The sequence below is a fragment of the Ambystoma mexicanum genome, chromosome 1p (assembly GCF_040938575.1).
Source record: "Ambystoma mexicanum isolate Mex_15411 chromosome 1p, UKY_AmexF1_1, whole genome shotgun sequence".
NCBI classification, from domain to species: Eukaryota; Metazoa; Chordata; class Amphibia; order Caudata; family Ambystomatidae; genus Ambystoma; species Ambystoma mexicanum.
Window position 1 is genome coordinate 1,161,726,728 of NC_090921.1, and position 24,735 is coordinate 1,161,751,462.

The following is a 24,735-nucleotide window of genomic DNA, read 5'->3' on the forward strand; positions in this document are numbered from 1 at the left end:
CCTCGGGAGCCCATCACTACCCAGCGCTGTACTTTTCTGCATTGTGCAGATCGCCTAGCGAATGTCCCCCTCCTCAATCGGAGTTAATTCCACCCGCAAGTCCTCCCCCGGTTTCGGTAGCCGCAACGATTCCATGAGGTCCTCCACATCAACCTCTACATACCCACCCTCACGCGTATACAGCTCCTTATAAAATGCCACAAAGGTAACATTGATCTCTTTCTGGGTCCCCACCATCTCCCCCGTGCTTAACCTAAGCTGGGTTATCACCCGATCCGGGTTTTCCCTACTAATCAACCAAGACAACAGCTTACCCGCCTTATCCCCCTCTCTGTGTACTCTAACATCACGCCTGCTGCTATCAAAATGCGACAGCTCCGCCAGGGTTTCCTGACGGGACTCCAACTTCTGCGCCAATTCTTTCCCCACCTCCGCGCCCCCCGCCGCCTCCCTATCTAGTTCAGCCACCTGAGCCTCTGTTCGTTGTAACCTTTGCAGGAGCTGCCTATGCATCCCTGCTGTCATGGTTAGGCATTTCCCTCTAATGCTCGCCTTAAAAGCTTTCCATAACACTCCCCTGGATTCCACTGAGCCCTCATTCAACTCAAAAAACGCTCTGATCCCTTCCCTAAATTCACCCACAAACGCCCCATCCCGTAGCGCCTCCCTTTTGGAGACGCCGCGGGGGCCTCTCATCAGTTCCAAATAACGTGGCCACTAAGCGGGGGAATGATCCAACCGAGTGCGCCCCAAATACATTGTTTCCCCAAAATGCTGGCAATGTTCCCTTCCCGTTACAATGTAATCCAGGCGTGTGAATATGAGCCACCCGAATAATATGAATAGCCCCTTTCCTCCTCATGTTTCTCCCTTCCCACCTCCACCAGATCCAGTTCCTTCATTATTCTATGGAGAGACCCTGTTATATACCTCTTAGGCACCCCCATACTTCCCGACCCATCTAACCTCTCGTCCAAATGACAATTAAAATCCCCTACCCATATGATCATGACCCCTCTATGCGCCCCCACCATGCGAAGCACCGAGGGGAAGTATTCCTTGTCATCCACATTTGGCGCGTACGAATTAACCAAGCAGATTGTTCTACCCTCCCATGAGCACTGCACAAGCCTGCCAATCTCCTCTTTCAATACCGCCTCCACCTTCAGTGGTCTCCCTATCGCCACCCAAATGAGCACACCCCTTGCCTGGGTTGAATGTCGTGACAATTACTTGCCCTCCCCACCTTTTCCCCAGCTTCCCTAGCACCTCTGTACCTGCATGCGTCTCCTGTATCAAAGCCACTTGTATCCCCTGCCTTTTTAGAAACTCCCCACTCTCCACCTCTTCTGGTAGCTCCCCAGTCCCTGGACATTCCGTGTCCCGATTCTCAAACTTCCTAGCCTACCCATCTGAGATGTTGGAACCTCACTCAAGTTATCCCCTCATCTCTCCCAACACTTGTAATACCTGTGCCCAATTCCGCCGCCACCCTCCCTTAGCACCTTATCGCCGCACCTGCCCCCAACTTGGCGCTCTAATCCTCGGCCCCCCCAACTTCTCCCTACCCCACCCCCCAGGCCCCCTTCCCCAACTCCCTCCCCCCACCCCAAACCCCATAACTGCTGTGAGTGGTCAGAGCCCCCCCTGGATCCAACACTCCTCACCTTCCCTCTCTATCGCTGTAGACCCCTTGACTCACCTGATCCATCCTCCCTTCCTCTCTTGTGGGTAGTAGCCAATAGCGTCATGGAACCCGGGGGATTCCTCCATCCTCCCAGTGCCACAACCCCTTCCCATTTTGCCCACCTCGACTCCCGAGTGGCCAGTTCCTGGAAGTCCATCACCTACCCATGGCCCCCCTCCTTCCTCAATCCTCTGCATCCTGATGCAGCCCCTCTTTAGCACCCCCCCGACTGGGGGTCTGCCATATGCGACCTCATGTCCAACCAGTCCCATACCTCCCACGGGGACGTAAACAAAAACATGACGTTCCTCCCGATAACACCTTCGGCCTCGCCGGGAAGAACATCATATACTTAAAGTTAAGTTCCCGGAGTCGACAGCATCATACAACCTCCTTTGCCGCTGCACCTCCAATGTGAAGTCCGGGAATATCCGCAGCTTTGCATGACCAATTTCGTAGCAGCCCACTCTGCGCGCATCCTGTAAGATGGCATCCCAATCTCGAAAGTTCATGATTTTGGGCACTATCACCCTTGGCGGGGCGCCTGGCGGTGGGGGCCTTCCCGGTACTCTGAGCCCTTTCCACTGTGAAGAGCTTGGACAAACCCTTAATGCCCAACACCTGGAGGACCAAATTCTCCACAAATAGTTCTGTATTGGGGCCTTCTTCTTTCTCTGGAACTTGCACCGCCTGGAGTGGCCCTCTGCATCTTCGGCCCTCACTTCCAGCATCCGGGTCACCCCCACCAGGCCCGCCACCTGGTTCTTGAGCTTCTGGACGTCATCTTCCACCGTGGAAACCCTCTGCTCCAACTATGTGACCCTCTTGCATACTTTACGGAGGTCCGCCCTCACCAAGGAGACATCCACCCCCACCTCCTTGATGCTTTCCTGGAGAGTGACTATTGAAGCCTGTATTGCCGCCATTAATGAGTCCAAAGTCACTACGCCTTCCTCCCCACCAATTGACCTCTCCCCTACCTGTCGCTCCGGTCCATCCTGCTTAGACGTCCTGTCCTTTGCCTCTGTATACTTGTCCATCCGCTGCTGGCTTTTGCCCATGTTGAACGGGGGCCAAAAACTCCACCCTCTGGGTTCAGACTCTCCACCACCTGAAACCCCAAGTGTTTGTTCAATTAGTTTCCCCAAATCCAATCTCGCGTGTTGTCCCAGCTGATGTCCAGTCTTGAAGAGGTGCTGTGGGGCGAGCTAGCTACTGCTTGTGTCCCTACCCGATGTTAAGAGCCCTAGGGTTCCCTTCAGTCCTGCCAGGCGGATCTTACTCGCCGCTCACCTCTGCTATGGGCCTTCAAACCCTTTCTCCCGTGCAGGTTTTCTCCACCGTGCGCCTTATCTCTCGCCAATCCTGCGCTGCCCAAGCTGCCTCAGCATTTCTCCTCAACCTCTGCAGATCCTCGACCACAGCCAGTCATGCGGTGGGGGGCCAGGGGAATCTTTGCCCCGTCCGGCGGTACCCCCCTATTATGATGTCCCTCCACCTCTCCACAGATCCCCCCGCAAGTCGGCCTCCCGGGGGTATGCCCCGAGGTATCCTCCGCATAGGGCTTCCACCCTTCCTTTCTCCTTTCCCTCTCCCCTCTGGGACCTGATGCCGCGGATCTCAGCCCGCTCCTCGGGTGCTACTCCTGCTCTCAGGATGAGGGCGCACAGGACTCTTCTCCGCCTGCCGTCAGCACACCCATGCGCCACCTCACCAAACACTCAGTCTCTGCCTGGCCGTTTCGGATGCGGACCAGAAGCTGTGCACGGGTTGTGCACAAATCGGGCTTCCTCCACCTCACTGTCCTCACGCCTCACACCCGTCCAAGGCGTCCACGGCAGCTCCCGCCTGGGTCTCTACCATCCTTATGACCAGGACTCCTCCCGCCGCAAATACCACTTCAGCTGCGGGGCGCAAGTCAGCCTTCCCTCCAACTCCGGTGGCGCTCCTCTCCAATGCTTCCCTTCAACGGTCCTCCGCTGCCTCTTGGTGGGCAAATCACATCCACCGCCCCAGTTACAGGCACCGTCTACAACCAGACCGCTTCCTCTCTCCCCCCCCCAGACAGGGGTGCCCACCACTTGCGTCCAACCCACCGCCGCTGTGCGGAGCCTCCACACCTCCTTGGCGACACTCGGTCGTTCACCAAAACTTCTTAGATAGCTCCGGTGGCCATCTTGGACATGTCGAGGACCGCCAAACTTCCAGAGCGAAGTTACACCATTTCCTCACCGCAATCACTTCCCCGGGGGAATCAGTCGGATCTCCAGCACTTCGACTTCCATTCCCGCCTTTTCAGTGCTAAACCGTGGGGATCTTCATTACGTCTTCATTGCTCTGCTGCTGGCCACGCCCCCCGAATTTTAATGCTTTTAAATCGCCCACAGTACAACTTGCTCACCGTAGCAGGGTCTGAAATTGAGATTCGATGAGCAGGAGCTAAAACTAACTCCTGGGTTTCGACATCACCCTGTAGGCCGTATCTACCACAGTCGAACAGGGGTTACCAGAGCTACTCCTTTAACTTTTTGTCTATTCTGCACCAACTACTGTGTTTAAATGTTTGAGATCTTAATTAGCTTTCTCAAACACTCAAAGTTAATGTCACATTAATATTTTTGGAAGGCAGCCGTTGGCCTTGGGAGCCAAAGGTAGCTCCTTGTAGTTGTTGGTTTCAAGCTAACCAGGCTCTACTGTGCTAGAAGCAGGAGCTAAATAGCTCCCAGCTCCCCTCAATTATGAATCCTGCCATAGTACATTTCTTCCAGACAAACCATTCCACCCATTCTTTCTTCTATGTATTGCAGCATGTGTGGAATGAGAGCGACTGAGGTGCATGAAGCTGGCAGGCAAACATTTTCCAGTGTCCTCTGCTGCGCTATCCTGCTATTAAAATGTCCTTGAGGAAGAGGGTGAGGGCCGGAGGGGTAGTTTTGCCATTACAAGAGACATTATGATGGTTAGTGTGAGGGTGACATTTCCTAGAATATACCTCTGCTGAGCTGCTTGTGTATTTTTGACTGTTTTTGTGACTGACTTGGTGACCATTTTATCAGAAAGGTCCTCTCTCATTGCCTTATCTGGAATGTAGCTTTGTCACTGCCCCTCCCACCCCCACCTGGTGAGAGATCATTGGATTTTCAGGATTGAGGTGTCTCAAGAATACTCTATGCGGGTCTTCTTGCAAATGAGGTGTCTTCGCTTTTAGTTTATGGCAGACCGATCTAAACTTGGAATGGCGAAACCCAGCTTGCATTATCCTCAGTAATAACCTTCAAGGCAGGGTGCCCTTGTGTTAAGCCCAGTATTCGCTCCTCAGCTAAGCTTTGTCACATCTCTTGTGAAAGAAAAGGGATAAAGCCATGCATGTTTGTTGCCTGACCATATTGGACGAAGGTGAGCTTGGGGAGTCATGACCAGTTCTTGCCAGATACTTGAGCGATGTAAAGAATGCATGAGTGGAATCCGCATCTTGAGTGTTTGCCTGGGTACCCCTGCTAGCTGAAGAACCTTTGTTGCTCATCCAGGCATGGATTGGACACAGAGGTGGGACCACAAAGTACCCTTATTAAAGGTAGGAGAGAGAGCCTAAGGGTTTCCTTACAAAGAATAAGTGATGCAACCCACTAGGTGCTTGAAAAACTATTTATTTTATTTACATTTTAGTTCTGAGCTGTCTTAAATCTTGTGAGGTATCAGTGTAATCTAAATAAATGTTTTTCATGATTGTTACAAGGTGTGACTGTTAGATTCACGCATCAGATTGTTAAAAGTATTTAGAATAGTGCTAAATGCATTCCTGGCTTTGTCAAGTTGTCTGTCTAATTGTAACACAATTGGAATCTTAGGACAAACGCATCTTTTGAACTGTAACGCTCTTTTTCAAGGTGTGTATGATCCTTCAAATTACAAAATTAAATTTCCAATGTGCCATCTATACACACTTATGAATTAAAAAAATTCTAAACCTGCGTCAAAGAGGCTCTCTATGGCTAGTGTCAACACCAACTCCACATAGCCATTACTTAAAGAAAGAGCTCCCAATAATTCTAAAAGTGTTGTTGGGACTCGGCAGAGTCCATTTCTTACTAAACTCTTACCACTGGACTCGGATTGCATCTGAAACATAACGACTGCAAGCAGTACAGCTCCATGGGACTTGGTTTCAAGAGTTTCTTTCCTCTGGTTCAGCATGTTATCCAGCGGGCCTCATGCTGTTCTGCTTGCCTGCAGCGCCTTGATGTTGCCACTGGACCATTCACTGAAGAACCAGAATCCAGCGCTGCTGCTGGTTGACTGTGCATATTGGGTGGCAGCATTTGCCTGCTGCAAGTATCGGCTAGTGTAATTGAGTCCTTTTATTGATATGGAGTATATGTTTAGCATGGAGGCATAGTGCAGAATCTGGAGCGAATCCCGCTATGTCAATCAGAAGCCAGGTGTCTCCGGTTCTCCGTTTTTTCCTCGCAGGCTGATTTCACCGAAGCCCGGTTGCACTTGTCGATTTTGGTGAAAGGACATCTTTCTCTTTCACCGGCCCATTCCTTTCCTGTTCCCAATGTGGGCACACGCCTGCAACACTTGTTTCTTCCCCTCAAGCCCAGTAGGCTGTTCAGCGGCTGACAGCCCACCCAACCCGCTCCCGGCCTTTCGGGAACTTGCTGCCAGGAATGTGGGCGGATTCCTATTCCTTCTTATAACAAAATTAAATCCAGTTGAGCGGAATCTGATATGAAGGTCCAGGAATACGGAGCTCTGGTTTTGGTATCTGCAGTATGCAGAGGACTTTAGACATTCACGGTGATCACAACCTCGGAATACTAAAAGAAAGTTTGCTTGCCTAACACATACCACGATATTATTTTAATGGAATCTATGCATGTACAGTCTCCAATTGAATGCTATATCTGTTATTCTGTATCCCAACCACCGCCATCGCTCACCTAAGAGTTAACATGCTCTGCCAATTCTAGCACTAGTTGAGCCATTTTCTGGCTTCAAACGTGGGTTAGCCTTGACCCCCTCAATACCCAAGAAGGCAGGAAGACTTTCCTCCCAACTGCACCATGCAAGACTAAACAACTCCTAGAGGACGAGACTGTCCACAAATGTGTGAAATGGGCCTGGCGTGGTCTGATCAAAGATGAATTTAGAAGGAGAACCTGGAGGGAAACCAAGCCAATTCAGTATTTAGGAATCCAAAGATGATGCACAGGGTAGAGTTAGAGTTCAAGTACTGATTGCAGAAGGACTGCTATGAGATGAAAGTCAGAATGTAAAAGGTGGTATAGATTTGAAACCAAGTTCCAAGAAGTTTGGAGCAGCAAGCGAGAAGGTGCTGGGAAGGCAAAAGGGACGGCAGGTAAAAGCCACCCAACCACCTAATCAGGAGAAGGTAGTATGTTAAGATGGACAACCTATTTTGGTGGACAAGAAGGACACTGAAGTGTAGCCAAAACCAATCAAGGTAGGTTGCAAAGCGGCAAAGCTTAGACTCAGGAGAGGTGTGAGAATGATGTACAGCTACAATGAGTCCACACAGAGCAACACAATAATTCCATTTGGACAAGTACAAAACTATATAATGATTTATTAGGCCTTTAAAATGCACACTAAGCAATGAAACCTCTTAGCAAATATTGTCACACATTTACTACAGAATTCATATACACATTCACTCCCGCAAAAAGATAGAAAAGCATTTGATTCAAAACCAGTGCAATACAGGTAAGTAGTCAAATGCAGAAATCTCATTAGAAACACCATAGAGCAACACTGTGACCGTACCCTATTACTTAAATTGGGCCTGAGATGGTTCAGGGCCTAGCCGTATTGCCTTAAATTCATCATTTGCAGTATATAGTTCCAGTATACCTTTCAGGTAGGTTCACTAATGGGTTGGACGATGTCAGTGGTTGTGAAATGTTCAGTTAAGTAACTCTGTCGCACTACACTAAGGAAAGCTTAGGCGTGGATCCTAGATTTGACCACCATTGATCTGAGCAAGACAGGAGGGGTGGTTCAAGGACTTTACACCCATGTAACCTTATGTAGGATAGAGCGGGGACCATGGTGTGTTAACTTTACCCCCTTACTCTGATTTTTCCAGAGACCAGAGAGGTTCCAAATTCTGTTGGAGAAACATCCCTCTGTAGTTTCTTATCGTGAGTGGCCCAGGGGCCGCGGGTGTAGAAGTAGGCTTCTGATGTAGGATTTAGTTTTGGTCGGTCGCAGTATTGCGGTTCTGGCACTGGCCAGCTGGTCACCCTTGCCACTCAAGATCAAAGACTTCTGCGGAGCAGGAGATCTCCATGGGGTGAAGAAAATGGATTTTAATGGGAAGTCACCACTGTCAGTTGGTGACAGGCGATTTTGGAGCAGGCGCTGTATGACTTTCGTTGGGGCTAGAAGGCTGAAAACGTAGGAGCCAGTGTCTAGTAGCACAAGTTGAAGATCCTCCAAGTTCCAAGGATGCACTTCGAATGGCGACTGCGAGGTAGCCCCGGAGAGAGCTTGTCCGTCCACCGGTTGGTCCAGGGACACTTCCAAAGGCTCAGCAGGCACGTATCCTCGAGCAGGGGCCGAGACTGGTTGTTCCAAATGGTCAAGAGGTCCAAGCACGCTATGAGTGCCTTTAGATGACAACAGAGGAGGACTGCTCAGCGGGACTTGGCTGGAGGCAATGCTTGCCAGCTGCAACAGTCGTCCTCTGTGTCCGGTACTGAAGATTATCTTGTTCGTGGAAGCTGCTGAACCCCACAGTTCCCTCAAGACTGTTGACCAACAACTGAATAGATAACAGTTGAAAAACAAACACCCTCAAGGGAAGGGGGAAGTGGATCAAATAAAAAACAGACTCCTGCTTCCAAACTGCTGCAAATCTTTAGAGGGGGGGAGAGAGAAGAGTTAATCAGACATCAAACTACCTTTAATATTCTGACTCTACAATCTCTTAACCTTTGGAAACACCATACCTGTTAACCTCTTCTGCTAGCTGGGAGGATGCTTATCAGTGGTATTGGATTAACACTTTTCTTCTTAACTGAGTAGAATGTCTTGATAACTAGACTTGAATCTATTTAGTTCACAGTTACCTATATCAGTTCATACTACTCCATCCTAAAGACCTTATTATTCTCCTTCTGAAACTTCCTTTTATATTGTGTTTGCATTATCTTGCTGATCAAGGACCTATTATCAGTCAATGAGTTCAGGAACTTCTGACACTTAATTATATAATGAAATCTTCACTTTTGATAAAGCACAACTAATTTCTTCTTTAAGTTCGCGCCACAGAAAAGTGCCTCACTCTAAAAAGTCTTTCAACACATGCGCGCTAGATTTCCTCTGCTCTGCTCCTCTCTCGCAACTATTGAGAGCCCTTAGAACAGAGGGAAACTTCTTCAAAAAGCTGTCGTATTATCAGCGCGAAAGCGTGCTGTCAATGGAATCCCCAACAAGCACAATCAGCAGGGTCCATTGATGAAACATTAAGGAAGAAAGAAAACAGCTGCTCCTCAGTCGCAGCTGCGAGAGCTATGGTGAAACACAGGGACTGTTCCACGTTACTCGTTTGCAATTGCGCATTAACGCTGTACCTGAAATTGAGACGCTACTCTCGGCCAGTCACTACGGGAAGGTAGCATCTCGGGGGAAGTTCCTCACTATACTCTTGCAACTGCGCACAAGCGTTCTGCCTAAATGGAGGTGCTACTCCCGGGCCAGTCACAACGGGATGTTAGCGCTCTCAATATTTTCACAAAAACGGAACTAAAAGAAAACGCAGGTAAACAAACTTCCAACCACCCCACAAGAATACTTCACAGCTGTTTCAAATGATCTCTCGAGGTAATAGAATCAAATGAAGAAATAGTCATCAGACAAACGTCTTTGTAAAAGCTGCTGAAGTAGAACATTCGGAGTAAAGTTACAAGCAGTTCATATTAGTTCTTGACAGGAACAAGCCTAATTACCGAACTACTTAAATACCTACAGAATCTAAACTTGACAAGTCTTTAACTCTTTATGCTTTAAAAAACGCTGCACTCCCACCAAGTCATCCGCATAGCATGTCACACGCAGCACTGAAGATACTGGAACTGGAAATTCGAGTTCTCTTCAATAAATATTGACATAAGACTGGTAAATGGGCCTAACTCGGGAACATAACTTAAACAGGACCTTCCTGCCTGATGGTGAACAATGAAAGGCAGTTTAGAATGGTAGTGCAGCTCAGATTACCTTTTCGAGGGGATTGGGTCCTCCGACGTAGTCCATATCTATGACGGTAATCACCACAGCTGTGCTGCTTCAGAAAATCTTCTTCTCCTCCGTCGATACGCCGCCCTCGAGGACCTCGTCCGACGGCCAACGTCACTGGATGTTATAAGTAGGATGCACGACGCCCGTAGCCTCAGTTGTAGTTTCTTTCCCAGAACGTGTGCCACCAGTCTTCTGCCAGTCTGACACACAAAGCCTTGCGGAAACGTAATCTGCAATCGCATAAGAAATTCTGTAGTGGGGAAGGTAGGGAGGGAGCGATATGGAATACGTCGTCAGACCATCCCATCGAAAGAACGTTACCAGGTAAGAGAGTAACTTGTTCTTCTCCACCATCATTGAGCCGGATCATCCCCTCTGTGATGGCTTGGGGAATCCTCCTTCTGATATATGACAGTTAAGTCAAAATAAACGTACACATTCACAATATTTCAACCAGTACACACCTAACCTCATACCTACCCTAGATAACATTCCGCTACAGACCTGACACTCTGGTCATTAGCGGGCTGCACTTCGTAGGGGGTCTTTGCTCCAGTGATGATCTGATGAATGTCTGCTAGAGTCCTCCTTTCATCTCCGATTTGGATTGGAAGCTCACGCAGGTCCACCACTGGTAAGGATTTGCACCATTCGAACTGGCAGCAGGTAACCAATAATGGATAGCTACTGGCAACACAATCTGTATAGCAACAGAAACTTGGGGGGTGAGATGGAGACTGGGACTGTCCCATCCTCCACATAGGGCCACACACACAGACCTCCACTTTGCACAGGAAAGTAGAAGCTTTCCCCAGCAAAGGGCATATATGGCACTCCCAGACATGAGAGGGCAGGAAAACAGCCAGAGGACAACAGGGCCAAAAGACAGGCGATACACTCTTGGCACGGTGTGATAAGTCAGACTTATGAGGAGGACAAGAGGTCATGGTTTAAATACTTGTATTTTATTCAACTTAAGCTAAGCTCTAGCTCTAAATTGTACCTCAGCCCTCTCTAAAAAGAAAGAAGTATAACCAGTGCTTGTCAGTAAGTCTCACAAACCTAACACAGTGCTCTGTCCCAATCTAACCTAAGTACTAACTCTACCACTAATACAAAGGATTAACAAAATGTTGACCAGAACAGGGTTCTTCCTTAGTAGTGGAAATGGTGTTTGGCTTCTAACTCCTACCCAAATGTCTCTAGGTTTCCAGGTCTTGTGCCTGGCAGAACAGTTCAGAATTCCAATATAAATGTCTTGACGGTCTCTTTTTTTTCCTTGTAGAACTGTTTTTTTACTTTGCTAATTAAATTTCTCCTTTCTGGAGTAAGGTGGGTTTCCATCAACCTAGCTCTTGTCTGTCTCGCCACCTTCTTGTTGCACTTATTCTACCCCTTCTTAGGGTTGTTTGGCTTCCACTCTGTTCTGGTTTCTCACCCTGCCGTGGGATTGATTTCTTACCCCAGCTTGGAGTGGTTTGCCTTTCTCCCTGCCAATGGTTTCTGAGTTTGTCACCCCACCAAGGGGTATTCGCTCTCTTACCCCTTCTTGGGGTTGTGTGGCTTTCACCCTGCCGAGCGTCTTTCTATTTCTCACTTTGCCATGAGGATTTGATATCTTGCCCTTTCTTGGGGTTGTGGTGCTTTCACCTTGCCAAGGGTCTCTTGGTTCCTCATCCATGTTCCTTCTTTGATGTGGTGGTGTTAATCAGGGGAGGTGTCTCTTAAGCTATTTCCAGCAATCTCTGCATCAGTTCCTTGCGTCTGCCTACTTGTCAGTTGTAGACCTGTCACTGCCATTGACTGCAGGTGCCGGTTAACTGCGTCTGCTCCTGGCAGTGCTCCTCTGTTCGGTCGAGGCCAACTGACTCGAGACCGTTCTTGTGTGAGCAGCTTTCCGCAGGCTCCTTGGTTCCCCTGAATCAGATGCTGGTCCCATCGAGCTCTCGCGTCTGTCCTCCAGGAGGGGGTCTCCTCTTGTGGCTTGCTCCGCGGGACTTGCTCTTCCTTTCCATTCAATTGTGTCCTCCCAGGCATTCCTCATCTTTAGATATCATCCCTTCCAGTTTTAGCTGCTTCGGACAATAAAATTCAGCAGAGGGCCCTGTGCGTTGATGTAGTCGATTCAATGTCCCTCGAAGGCCTCCGTCTCAAGGTCTACATCATCATGGGTATATAACATGCTCGGCGGCCGCTAGCTTTAGTTCTGTTTTTCCACGATAGCTAACGCTGCAATCATTACGTTGCGCTTTGGTTTCCTCAAACTGCAACATATCGAGAAATGGCCTAGCTATTGGCTTAATCAACCTCGAAGACCAGGCTTAAGAGGTGCCATGACTGCGGCGCCAAGATGTTTATTACAGATCACCATAGGGCAGTGGTCTTCAAACTCTTTTGGCCTGGACCCCCTGAGCTTAATGTGGGCAGGCCTGGTCCCCCTCCCCCCAAAATGCCAAATGGACAGTAAGTCCAAATGGCTAAGTATTGCATGCTGTCGCCACACCCTGCTCCCAGTATAGTTCCTGGGCTGCCCCATCTGCTCCCATCACAGTCTCTGGACTTCCTCGTCCCACTCCTAGCCCAGTCCCTGGGCTCTCCCCACCCCACCACAGACCCCCCACCCTGCTCCCACCACTATCCCATGGCTCACCTCATCCTGCTCCTACCACAGTTCCTGGGCTCGTAAAGGGTTGTAATCCCCCCAGGATTTTTTTTTTAAATAATGGGTTCAAATGCTGCCTTTTAGAGCACACGTTTTCCAAAATTGGGTAAAAAGCCAAGAGGTGTGCGTGTCCAGGCTTGGTGTTCCGAGGAGGGCAGTGGGGGGAGAGAACCGGCATGGAGGCCCATTGTGGCAGCAGCAGCAGACTAGACCAAGTTCTGCTGCAAATGTGGGAGAAATTAGAGTAAGCTGCGCCGGCCTATGGGAGTGCTAAATTCAGTTCACTACCCAAGTCTACTGACTGAAAATCTGGATAGAGTAGGCCAGTACTGAATTTGTGCAATGAGGGCACAAATTCAGAACACAGGAGCCATCTCCCCATATGCATTAGGAAGTGGTACACTGATTTCATAAACATGGGGATTCCTATATACGCTACTCAATACCTAAAACAAGTATCCTTGCCCCTGTCCAATGTCATTGCAGGAGTGGACATAGCCTACACCTCAGCCTTTTCTTAGGTGTGGAATGCAATTGGGAATTGAGTATAACAGTTTGGTCCCTTTCTTCGATAACCCTAAAACACCTTTACTGGGAAGACTTATATGGGACCATATGCAACAAAGTGTTGCAGGCTTGACCCCTAAGAAACGAACCCTCTGACAGCCAGGAGACACAACCTCTGGAACTTGATGCTGGCCCACATCTCCTAATCCTTAAGAGAACCAACGCTAGGGTGCTGTCTCGCCAGCCTCTGAGAGCCGATACCTCCTGGTCCATTTTAGGAGGTACCATTTACAGCACTGTGAAAGCACTTGAGCAGTGTTCACTGATATAATGATGACAGGAGCATAAATCGCAGACATACATGTCAAGTGGGACTCAAGACACTTGACATGTATGTGTATGAATTATCCTCTGGGTGCTGTATCTTACAGGCGAGATCTTCATCTGCCAATTTGTCACACGTTCTTATCAAAAGGCCCCCTCAACATTCGCAGTCTATTGGAATGAGTCCGATTAGTAGAGTGCTGCCCTGCCTCACTCTTGCCACACCACCTCCCATCCCTTTTACCGAAGGATCAGATTTCTGGTAGTATTGTTCTCCTTCCCTTTATAGACACTGGAATGCTCTGTGATTCTAGCACTCACACTGACAATTACACCTCATTACAGACGCAAGGAATTGCTGCTCCCTCTCACTTCAAACCCTTCATTCCGATGGGCACTACCAATGGTGCTCTATGCTGCCTGCAGAACCTCTTACACTGCACCTTTTCTGGGCTGTGAGGGTGGAGGATGGACAGCAGGGCCCGGTTTCCTGGTATATTGTAAACTTCCATGCTTACTGCACTGCTGACAGACCTTTCGAGTGAGCCTTGCAGGGACAAGAAATGCGCCAACGTATACATAAGAATCTTTTATAACACACTTAATCCTTCAAAGAAATGAAGGACAAAAAAATAGGAAAAAAAAACTTTTTTACATTTTGTTTGACTTTGGGTGCCTGGACATGAGGCTGCGGCCCCCAGGGGTTTGTGCCCCACAGTTTGAATACCTCTGCCATATGGTGTGTCTGTGGTGCCTTGGTGTTGATCACAGGAAAGCAGACTGTGAGTCTTGCCAATCCATGACAGGTAAGGCATTGAAGGAGCGTAAGGGGAAATTAGCAGTGGGTAGGCCCCCAACAAAATCCCCCTTGACGGCACCGTCGAAAAGGTGCTCATCAGATGAGTCAAGACGCAACTCTCCTCGGAGGAAAAGGCCCAAAAAATGCTCTAGTTTCAGGAGCGGTTCACACCACTCCTTGTCTTCAGCAAGAAAGATGTAGAAAAGGCGCCAAAGGTCTCCTTCCACTTCCTCTGATTCCTCGCCTGAGAAGAAAATAGCCTGCCAAGTAAGTTGGCGACTCTAGACGAATGGGAGGTGTTGAGGCAAATAATGCAAATAATGCTGGAAATCTTCGAGAAGAAAACGAAAAGCTGTGCTCCAGTCGTGCCGCCAAAAGCTGGCAAGGAAAAGACTAAAGCGAAATCCTGCACCTCCTCGAGCCCGGGAGACAAGCCCGAGAACCATCGAGGACTTGACGACTGGACCAGTGCATGTCCGTCGAAGACTCCATGCAAGGGCTCCATTGATGCTGACCGTCGAAGTCTGTGCCACCAAAACAGTCAATGCCATTGACGCCTTCAGCGCCAAGATCATCGCCATCAGCGTTGAAGTCATTGATGCCATTAGCATCGAAACCTTCGATACCATTGAAGAAAGTAGAGAAATCCTACAATCCACTCCCGAGCAAGGATTTTTTTAGTCCTTGTCCTCCATATATGAGGAACGTGAGCCATTCGACCAGGATCCTCCTCCCTTTGGATTAGAATTTGGAACACCTAATGTTCCTGAGGCCCTAATTTCAGAGGAATCAAGAATGAAGGACCTCTATGAAAATGTACAGTCAGCTAGTGGCGAAACATCGCCAGAACTGGAACGTGCAAGCCAGACCCGGCAGAGCATGCAGATGCTTCATATAGCCAGCAAATGTCTAGGGTGATTGACTTTTTGGGATGGGACAGGCCTGCTCCTCCTTTTGAACAGGATGACCTTACCGATGTTCTGGATAAGGGACCTCAGAAGGTCCCTGTATTACCCTTTCACATTTCCCTACAGAAGAGGGTTAAAGAAAATTGTGAGGCACCAGATACAAGTCCAGCCATCAAAAAGAACCTCACCCGAAAATACAGGCCCTCCAGTAGTGATGCAGACTCCTTATCTAGACACCCGACACCAGAAAGTCTGGTAGTTCAAGCAGCTACTTCCACGTCCAAGCAAGGGGCATATCTTACCATACCGCCAGATAGGGATGATGAAGAGTTTCAACGCAATGACTAAAAAGGTGTTTTCTGCCAGAAGCATGGCGCTAAAATCACCCAATGCCACTTGTACACTTATTCTCGTTCACCTTGTGGGATTGCATCTCCATGGTGTCTGAACACATTACTGAAGGGGAAGAAAGACGGCTTTCTGAACATCGTGAGAGACAGAAAGGAGGCGATGTACGAGCCTCTCCAGTCGGCATCAGCAGAGTCATGGCAGCGAGCACAGTGATGCGCAGGTTTGCGTGGTTGAGGAAGTCTGGATTTTCAATGTGACGTGCAGTCCATACTCCTCAACATGCCCTTTGAAGGCACTCGGCTGTTTGACAGCAAGGCCGAGGAGAGCCTGGAGAAGCTGCAGACCTCAAAGGCGGCAGCCAAATCACTTAATGCTATTATCGAACCGCCACAACCCTCACATCCCAGTGGTCCTGCTTGGAGGGGTAGTTCCTTTTGTTACTATTCCTCTTTTGGTAGAGCGAGAGGACTGGCTTGTCAAAGGGGCCAAAGAAACTTCCCTCGTGGTGGAAGGAGGAGAGGTGCCAAGTCCACCCAAACATTGGCTACCTTACCCTCGGCCGCTGCTTCAGCGGCCTCAAAACCTCCGAGACCTTCCCGGTGGGAGACGGATTCTCTCAGCATCTGCAAGAATGGCAGGGCATTACTTCAGATGCGTGGGTGTTGGAAACAGTAGTTCAGTCTTACTGCCTCCCCTTTTTAAGAAGGCCTCTGGATCATCCACTGGGGAACCATTCGTTCAAAGTTCTGGATCCATTAATTTTGCAGGAGATTTCGAGCCTGCTAGAGAAAGGTGCTATAGAACCAGTACCTGTGACCGAAAGGAACAAAGGTTGGTACTCTGCCTATTTTCTAATCCCCAAGAAGGACAGAGGATTGAGACTCCTCTTGGATGCTAGAACAATGTCTTCACGAAAGTCATCCTTCCTCAGATCCTTCAGCTTCAGGATTGGATGTGTCATTGGACCGTCAGGGTGTTTACTTTCATGTGCCTATCCATCACAAGCACAGAATACCTGAGGTTCGCCGTTGGCGGTTCGCACTATCATTCAAGTTCTGCCATTCGGGCTGACCTCCGCCCGAGGGCTTTCACCAAGCTGATGGCAGTGGTGGCAGCAATACTCAGGAGAGGGGGGACTCTTACCCCTATCTGGACCGTTGGCTGATCAGGGCTAGTTCACCCTGAACAGGTGAACATCTTAGCATAACCTGCCACACTCTCCACAAACTGGGCTTCTCCCTCATTTTCAAGAAGTCACATGATACCATCTCAAAGCCTCCAGTTCATCAGAGTCTTGGATGCATCCTTGGGAAAAGCATTGCCACTCGAGGTAGGGCTCAACGCATTCTGCAGATGGTCACCAAATTACAGAGTGCCCAACGTCTTCCGGCCTTCAATGTCTGAGGTTGCTCTGCCTCATGGGATCCTGTATTTTCCTGGTGCCAGAGGCTTGCCTGAGAATGAGATCCCTCCAATGGGCCCTCAGAGCCCAGTGGTATCAGTTCTCGGGCAAGATGTCAGATCTGCTTCAGGTGCTGAGCAGGGTCACGCAGGATCTCCTGTGGTGGGTCTGCAAGGAAAACATTCTGTAGGGGGAACCTTTTTGGCAACCATGGCCAGAGATGACAATAGTTGCTGATGCCTCACTCATGGGGTGAGGAGCCCACGCCAATGATCTGACAGTCAGTGGTGGTTGTTCTCCATCGGAGTCCAAACTACATATCAACCTTTTGGAGCTGATGGTGATAAGACTAGGGCTGATGGCTTTTCTGCCCTTCGTATGGGAAAGAATGTCCTGATAATGACGGACAACACAGTGGCCATGTACTATCTCAACAAAAGAGGAGGTGTAGGTCCCATGCAACTCTGGTTCTGGGCAATTCAAGAAGGAATCTCCCTAGCAGCAGTTTACCTGGGAGAACACAGCAGCGGAAGCTCTGAGCAGGCAGAGCAGTCTCCCACAAATGGGAACTAGCTCAGCAAGTCCTTCAAGAGATCTTTGCTATTTGCGGAACCCCTCAAGTGGATCTGTTTATGACCAGTGTCAACCGGAAGTGTGAACTGTTCTGTTCCAGGCAATTACCCCCAAGTGGAGCTCTAGGGGACGCGATCGTAGTGGACTGGGCGTTTCCGCTCCTGTACGTGTTTCCTCCAGTCCCCCTCATTCCTCAAGTCCTCAGGAGGTTGAGAAAGTTCGGGAAATCCAAGATCCTAATTGCTCCGGTGTGGGCCAGGCGGACTTGGTACCCGGGCCTTCTGGATAGGTCCATCTGCCCTCCAATGCGTCTTCCACAAAGAGAGGACCTTTTCTCGTGAGAGGAGGGTCGGGCTCTCCAAACAGAGGTGAAGACACTCGACCTTCATGCATGGTTTCGGAGAGGTTGAGATATAAGGATTGGGACCCTCCCGGATGACGTAATGTAGATTTTGCTTTCAGCCAGAAGGCCAGCAACGAAGTCCTTGTATCGCTGCAGAATTGGAACAAATTCTGCAGCTTGTGCAGGGGAAAGAATGTGGACCCTTTTCTGTGCGGTACACCTATGATGTTGTCTTTCTAATTACACCTGGCAAATCTGGGCATCCAGATTGGAACCATCAAAGGGTCGTTAGCGACGCTTTCGTTTTTCCACTGCACGTCGGGAGAAATGTCATATTTCATAATGCCATTGATTATACAATTTCTAAAGGGGATCACAAATGTGTTAGCCCCCCCTCCACCTACACCATTTCAAGTTCCAGTTTAGGATTCGAATCTTGTGCTAACATTTCTTGTGAGTTCCATTTGAGCCTCTCCACTCATGTCCATTGAGACTGCTGACTTTTAAGACCATCTTATTAGGCGCTTTAACATCATCCCGCTGGGTGAGCGAGTTACAGGCCTTTTCCTGTAAACCACAGTTCACAATCTTCATTTTTTTAAAAACTTTTTTAAATTTGATATAGTTGGAAAACCAACTTTTAAAATATCAAGACATCAACCTACTGCATTAAAATCCATACGGGCATTTCATAACCGACATCAAAATGAATACAAAATCCTAATTTCCTGGTAAAATACAAAATCCCTACGTTACAATTCCAAGAATTGCAACAATTTGTCTCCATAAAATCGTAAAGTCATATAAAAACACCTCCTCATCACAACAAAACAGGAGCCACAGCTCTTCACACTTCAGCGGTGCCTGAGCGCCCACTCATCTGAGTGCTGCCACCCTAAGTGAATGAAGTGCCTCGCAAGAAGTTAAAAGGCGGCGGGAGTCTCCACACGTGCATCCCCACAAAGTCGGCATTGCCTTCATTTGTGTGGTACACTAGCCCAGGCCCCTACTACTTCATTCGTTTTTGTCAGCGTTCAATTTAATCTTCAAGTAATCCCACACCAAAATGTTTCCCAGGAAACTAGAAATATATTTCGTCACGTTCTCTGGCGCCAAAATATATGGCATGAAATTAGTGGCATGGCCCTTTGTTGCCAAGCCGACCATTAATTGCGTGTTGTGTTGTATTGCAGCTTCACAATGTGGGCCATATGTTTTTCAAATTTCCTAAATGGCCATTTTAGAACATCAACAGGTGCCCTAGCAAGCCACTGCACCGCCACAGACCAAATGTTTAATAGGAAGCTCTTAGGCAGTTAGCTCAACTAGATCTTACTGCTTCTTGTAGGCCCAGCAACAACGTCCACTTCATTACACACCCTCCATATTAGCAGTAGGCAGCTCAATTGCAGTTTCACATAAATGGGAAAAGGGTTGAATTCCAGATCAAGCATTTCGATAGATGTTTGTGAAGGCAATAGCCTCCTGCCGGCCATGTGACACAATGACCATATCTCAGCCCCGTATAGCACCACTGATGGCATGCAAAGAATATCCTGCACCTCTAGAGGCAAAAGAGCCAATAGCCCCAGCTAATGTTACCGAGTTGGATTTATTTTCTTCTAAGTGTTTAGACCCATACAATTTGTCATCCAAATGCACCTCCAAGTATTCAAAGGCAGAGATCACCTAGAACACCCTCCAACTTCCACTGCATCCTTTTTTACCTTCACTCGAGTCGGGCAAAAGACCATTATTTTAGTTTCATCAGTGTTTATAACAAGGGATTTACGAGAAGCATAGTGTGCTAGTTTATTCAAAGAGACCTGCAGGCCCCAATCAGTGTAGTCAAGTATAACTAAATTGCCTGCGTACTCCAACCACTGCAGCTGGAGATTTTCCTTAGCCAGATCGAAAAAGTATAGCTTAAAGAGTATTAGTGCCAATGTAGACACTTGCTTCAACCCTTTAGAACCACAGTTCACAACCTTCTATAAGAACAAAGTTGTTCTAAGGGTTAAGCCTACATTTCTTCTGAACATTTTGTCCGATTTTCACATCTCTCAGAAGATTGTTTTGCCAACATTTTATCAACCTCCACATCCTGGCAAGGAGGAGGAAAGGCTGCACAGGCTAGATCCAAAAAGGGCACTTAATTTTTACATTTCACATATGGCTAAAATACGGCAAGATGACAAACTCTTTGTGGGGTACACCAGACACAAATTGGGACTGGCGGTCACAACGCAAACATTATCCAAATGGATAATACTAGGAATTACAGAATGCTACAGGCTTGCAGGGAAGGATCCAGCAGAAGGCCCGAGGGCTCACTCGACAAGGGGCATGGCTACGTCTTCTGTTTTGCAAAGAGGGGTGCCGATAAATGACATTTGTGCGCCAGCCACCTGGTCTACCATTCATACATTCACAAAACACTACTCCCTGGATTCGTCTTCAGGCCAGTAAGGAGGAGTTGGAAAGGCAGTTTTGCATTCTGTCCATGACAAAACTTGAGAATAAATTAAAAAAATCGTACTCCCTCCTCCAAACCTTACACTGCCTTGGGAGTCTATCTAAAGATGAGGAATACGTGGGAGGACACAATCTATTCGAAGAACAAGTTACCTACCCCTGGTAAAGTTCTTTCGACTGGATGTTCCTCCCACGTATTCCTCATCGCCCCTCCCAGCCTACCCTGCTTTAGAATTTCTGTGCATTGCACCTTACGCTCCTTCATTGTCTAATACTGTCTTGGACACACTAATGCCGGCAATCCTGTGAGAAGGTGAAAAAAACAGAACTGAAGCTAACGGCCGATGCGTGTGTTATATATACCCATGATAGTGTCTACCTCGAGATGCAGGCCCCCGAGGGACATAAAGTCGACTGCATAGACGGACAGTGCCCTCTACCGAAAAGAAAATTCTGAAGCAGCTAAAGCTGGAAGGGCTGATATGTTAAGATGAGGAATACGTGGGAGGAACATCCAGTCGAAAGAATGTTACAGGGGTAAGTCACTTGTTCTTTGGTGTTACTCTTGCTGAGGTCTTTTCGTCCCAAGCAGAATTGAGATTGGCTGATTGTTTGTCTCGTTACAAGCATCTAATAAGAGGGTCAGAAACCACACCCACCATTTCTAAAGGGTCCTAGGATAATTATATGTGTCAATCCTTATATATCCCACAAACACATGGGACCTTTCATATAAAGGAAGATCAAAGCCATTTCTGGGAATTTGTTGTCCCCCAGGGGGGAACCCTGCTCCCCTCCCAGTGGGAACCTGCTTGCCCTGTCCCCTAGGGGCTGTTGAGTTTAGGAGCCTCACATGTCTAGTCCCAAAGGGGAGAAGGGACGAATTCCCTGTATTCGTCATATGAGCATTTTATGGTATATGGTATTCTTTATGGCATTATGTGGTCAATTGCAAAAGTGCACAAGTAAAAAATACCCACTGCCACCAGCCCATCCTAGACACATCGCATTTGTATAAAGGTTTATAAAAGAAAAAGTTATAAGGATGCAAAGTATTCTAACCACACTTCACTGGAAAGTGATGTGTGCCATTGCGAAAATGCAAGAAATTCGCTAATCTCTCAGTACCTTAGTCTTTATTGATCAGTTTCCTCATGCAAATGAGCACAGACCAGGAGAAGGAAAGCAGAAGGCTTTACTTGTCTCCAAAATGTCAGATAAGGAGTAAAAAAGCAAAAAGAAAGGATGTTCTATAGAAGCATATGGGAGGAGAGCAGCAAACACATATTTCCTAGCATAGACCAATAAGATGGGGGACCAGAATTCCAAACATCTCCTTCTAAATGTTCAGTTCTAAGGTGTCCCAGCCATGGGCAAAGCAAGAGCCCACGCAAAAAGAGGAGGCAGTGGCCAAACACTATGAAACGGACAGTGATCAGAAGGGTAATTCAAGCAAGGCCTTACACTTTCAGAACAGCTGGTGTACACCGTTGGTGGAATGCAAGGTGAGCAGGATAATGTCTGTGCATTCTGGTATCTGAGCATTGAGGTCCCTCATATAAGTGGGTCGACCCAAGTGCCAAAGCAATCACCAAGCGGCATATACTGAACACTGGTGCCTCTTGCAGCACGCGGGGTGCTTCATACAGCCATTGAATGCTCATCGGAAACACTCTTGCGTAGCTGTCATCAGTTTCCCTTATCCCAAACACTGGAAAGAGATAAGCTGTCTCAACTGTTAGCTTGTTCTTGTTATATTTTGAATGTGAAATGGTACAGAATCCCAACCCTTCTACCAAGGCCCCTGATTTTGCCCTCCTTCCATATAGTTCCACTGACTCTTGTGTTGTGCATATTCCCTATAGAAATGTGGATGGCTCAGTGACCTCTCTATTCCTCTGTGACTATCTGCTTAGTTCTTGATCACCCCTTTGAGGATTTGTGACTTAAACCATCACTCTGGTTTCTTGACACTCATCGATGCTTATGTCGTTCTAGAGATGGTGCTTCCTGAACTAAACACATGATCCTTTGCCCTATGTTCATTGTAGCAATGTTTTTACATTATCTAGCACTACCTCTCCCCATGTTCCAGAATGCTCCTGTTGCTCTTTTCACCACAGGTCTTTGGTGTTCATATTAACTCCAATTGCTTACTTGCAGAAGAAGCCTGAAGAACAGGAACAGAAAACTAAGCTACAAGAGCAGATTTCCAAACTGAAGGCTGAGTTGGAGCATGAAGAGCTGCAGCTAAAGAGGATCATTCCAGAACTGACTGTGAACGGTGAGATGTGACACTGAGCTGCACAAAAATTACTCCATCACCTTAATGCCTTGTAGTAAATATTGAAAGTTGACAGAACAAGTTGCATATATGGAAGTGTTCAGATGGATTTCTAAAATCTGGCCTGGTGGACGCATTTCAGGAGGCCACCCCAGTTATAATGAACAGGGGAGCTCTGAGAGGTTAGCCAAACCCAATCAAGGTAAGCATGTAGAGTGGTCACGGCTTAGTCTCATAAGTGAGTGAGTGTGGTCAGGGGTTCACAATGAGTCCACACAGTGAAATCCACAATGATTCTGCTTAGACAGTTAAGTGCAAACATACTCTTATAGGCCCAAAACACACTTGAAAAATTAATCCAATCCCTATGTTGAATGGGGCCTTCAAACATTCCACTGCTGCTTCTAGGAGAGGGGACAAAGGCAGTGGTGAAAAATGTTCCAATACACCTCTCGAGGATTTTACAGGTAAGTAAGATACTTTTTCTATCTTTTAAAACAAACGTTTAGAAAGCAGAGGAATAGAAATAATCAGTTATTCACAAAGTTTATTATAGGGGAGATAGGGATGGCTGTGAGTATTGCGATTACTCACCAGCCGTACTCTGATTTTCCCAAGTGACTTGGCAGGTCGACTGGGAGTCGCAGGAGGTATGTTTTCCCGCCGTTGGGTCCACTAAAAGATGCCCAGGAGCTGCGGGTGTAAGAATGATTCCTGTCTGGTCCAGGCCTTTCTGAAGAAGAAATGCAGCATGCACCGGTGCCAGCCTCTTCAGGACACTCTACCAGACTAAAGGAAGCTGGTTCCAGTGACGGTCACTGCACACATGCGACAGCAGGTGTCTCACCAGTTGCAGTCGAATATATCCTTTCTGTGCAGGATCCCTTGATGCTGTGAAGCTGAAACTTGGCAGGATGGTGACTTGTTAGACGAGCTGGCAACCATCGACGTTTTGACAAAAGCACAGAACACTGATGCTTCTGGCACAGTATTCCAATTCAAAGCTGGTCAGTCCACTGGGTGGTCCAGGGATGATTCTGAGGGCCCAAAGCTGCATGAACGCGAGAAGACATTGAGACTGGTTGGTCCCGCCAGTCCAATGATCGCAGCAGCGTGAAGGGTCTTCTCAGATCAAGTAGTCCAGCAGGGCTTCACTGGAGCAATTGCAGGAAAGGTTGCTAGGCCTCTTCAGGAGTCGTCCATGGGTCTTCAGTCAGCTGCAAGGCCACAGATGATACTTGGCTCCAATGCTGATCTACTGGAATGGCTGCAGGAGTCCTCTTCTTAGCCCAAATCCAGGCTCATGCCAAAAACCATCCCACCAAATAAGGATTTGCACCACTCACTCAGCGAGCAGTTGTCCAATCAGGAACCACTGTGGGTTTGCTCATGCATGCACACCAAACACTCTGGCATCATAGTTGTGGAATGGGACCAAACCGTCCCTCCCACTACCTTTGCCCACACACAACTGACATGCACTAGCCCACAACAGTAGCTTTCCTGGACATATGCATGACCATATTAGGGGTTTCTGACCAGAGAAGGCAGGAAGAAGGCCAAGAACAAAATGGACAAAGGGCACGTGAAAAACATCATGGCATGGCCATTTTGGGACACTTGCCACGTTTAGAAGCCAGATGCTTTAAACACGAATGTGTACACTAAAACAAATGCAAAAAATTGTTAAAATGCCAATGCTGCCACAAGCTAGTCCTTGGGCTCTTTAAAAAGTAACCGAAACTCCCGGTGTAAAGGTCTATGGTGATACAAAAGTATCCCCATACACTACATTTTAAGATGCTGTGTGCACTGTAAGAAAAGCTACCAAAACTGGTAAAAAGTAAAACACAAAAGGGAGACAGTTTTCCAGTACTGATAGTCTGAAGGACTGATCGGTTTCCCTGTGACAAAATGAGCAAAGGGCCAGGGAAGTGAATGCTTCACTTCTCTATAAAAAGTCAGGACGGGTCCAAAAACAAAAGTAAAAAGTTTGGGGGTCCAGAGATTATGGCGGGAAAATTGCTTAAAAGAGAATTATTTTCTAATAGGGAAGAGGCCTGTTGCAATGTACAGCCTAGACCAGGGAAGGAGGTGATATACGATAAAGGGGTTCAAAGGAACAGCCTAGGAGTTTATATGTGATCTTATCACCACA

The 24,735-nt window shown here is 47.8% G+C and overlaps 1 protein-coding gene across 3 annotated transcripts in view; it reads left to right on the forward strand.

The window, feature by feature from the left end:
• Nucleotides 1-24,735, forward strand: part of HAUS5 (HAUS augmin like complex subunit 5) — a 740,017-nt gene that overhangs the window by 65,742 nt on the left and 649,540 nt on the right. For all 3 annotated transcript variants that reach the window (XM_069604849.1, XM_069604848.1, XM_069604847.1), the window contains one exon: nt 22,457-22,577. Coding sequence is in view for 2 of the 3 variants with exons in the window: in XM_069604848.1 (XP_069460949.1) it covers nt 22,457-22,577 (121 nt within the window). In the remaining variant the exon portion in view is untranslated. The remainder of the gene's footprint in view (nt 1-22,456; nt 22,578-24,735) is intronic.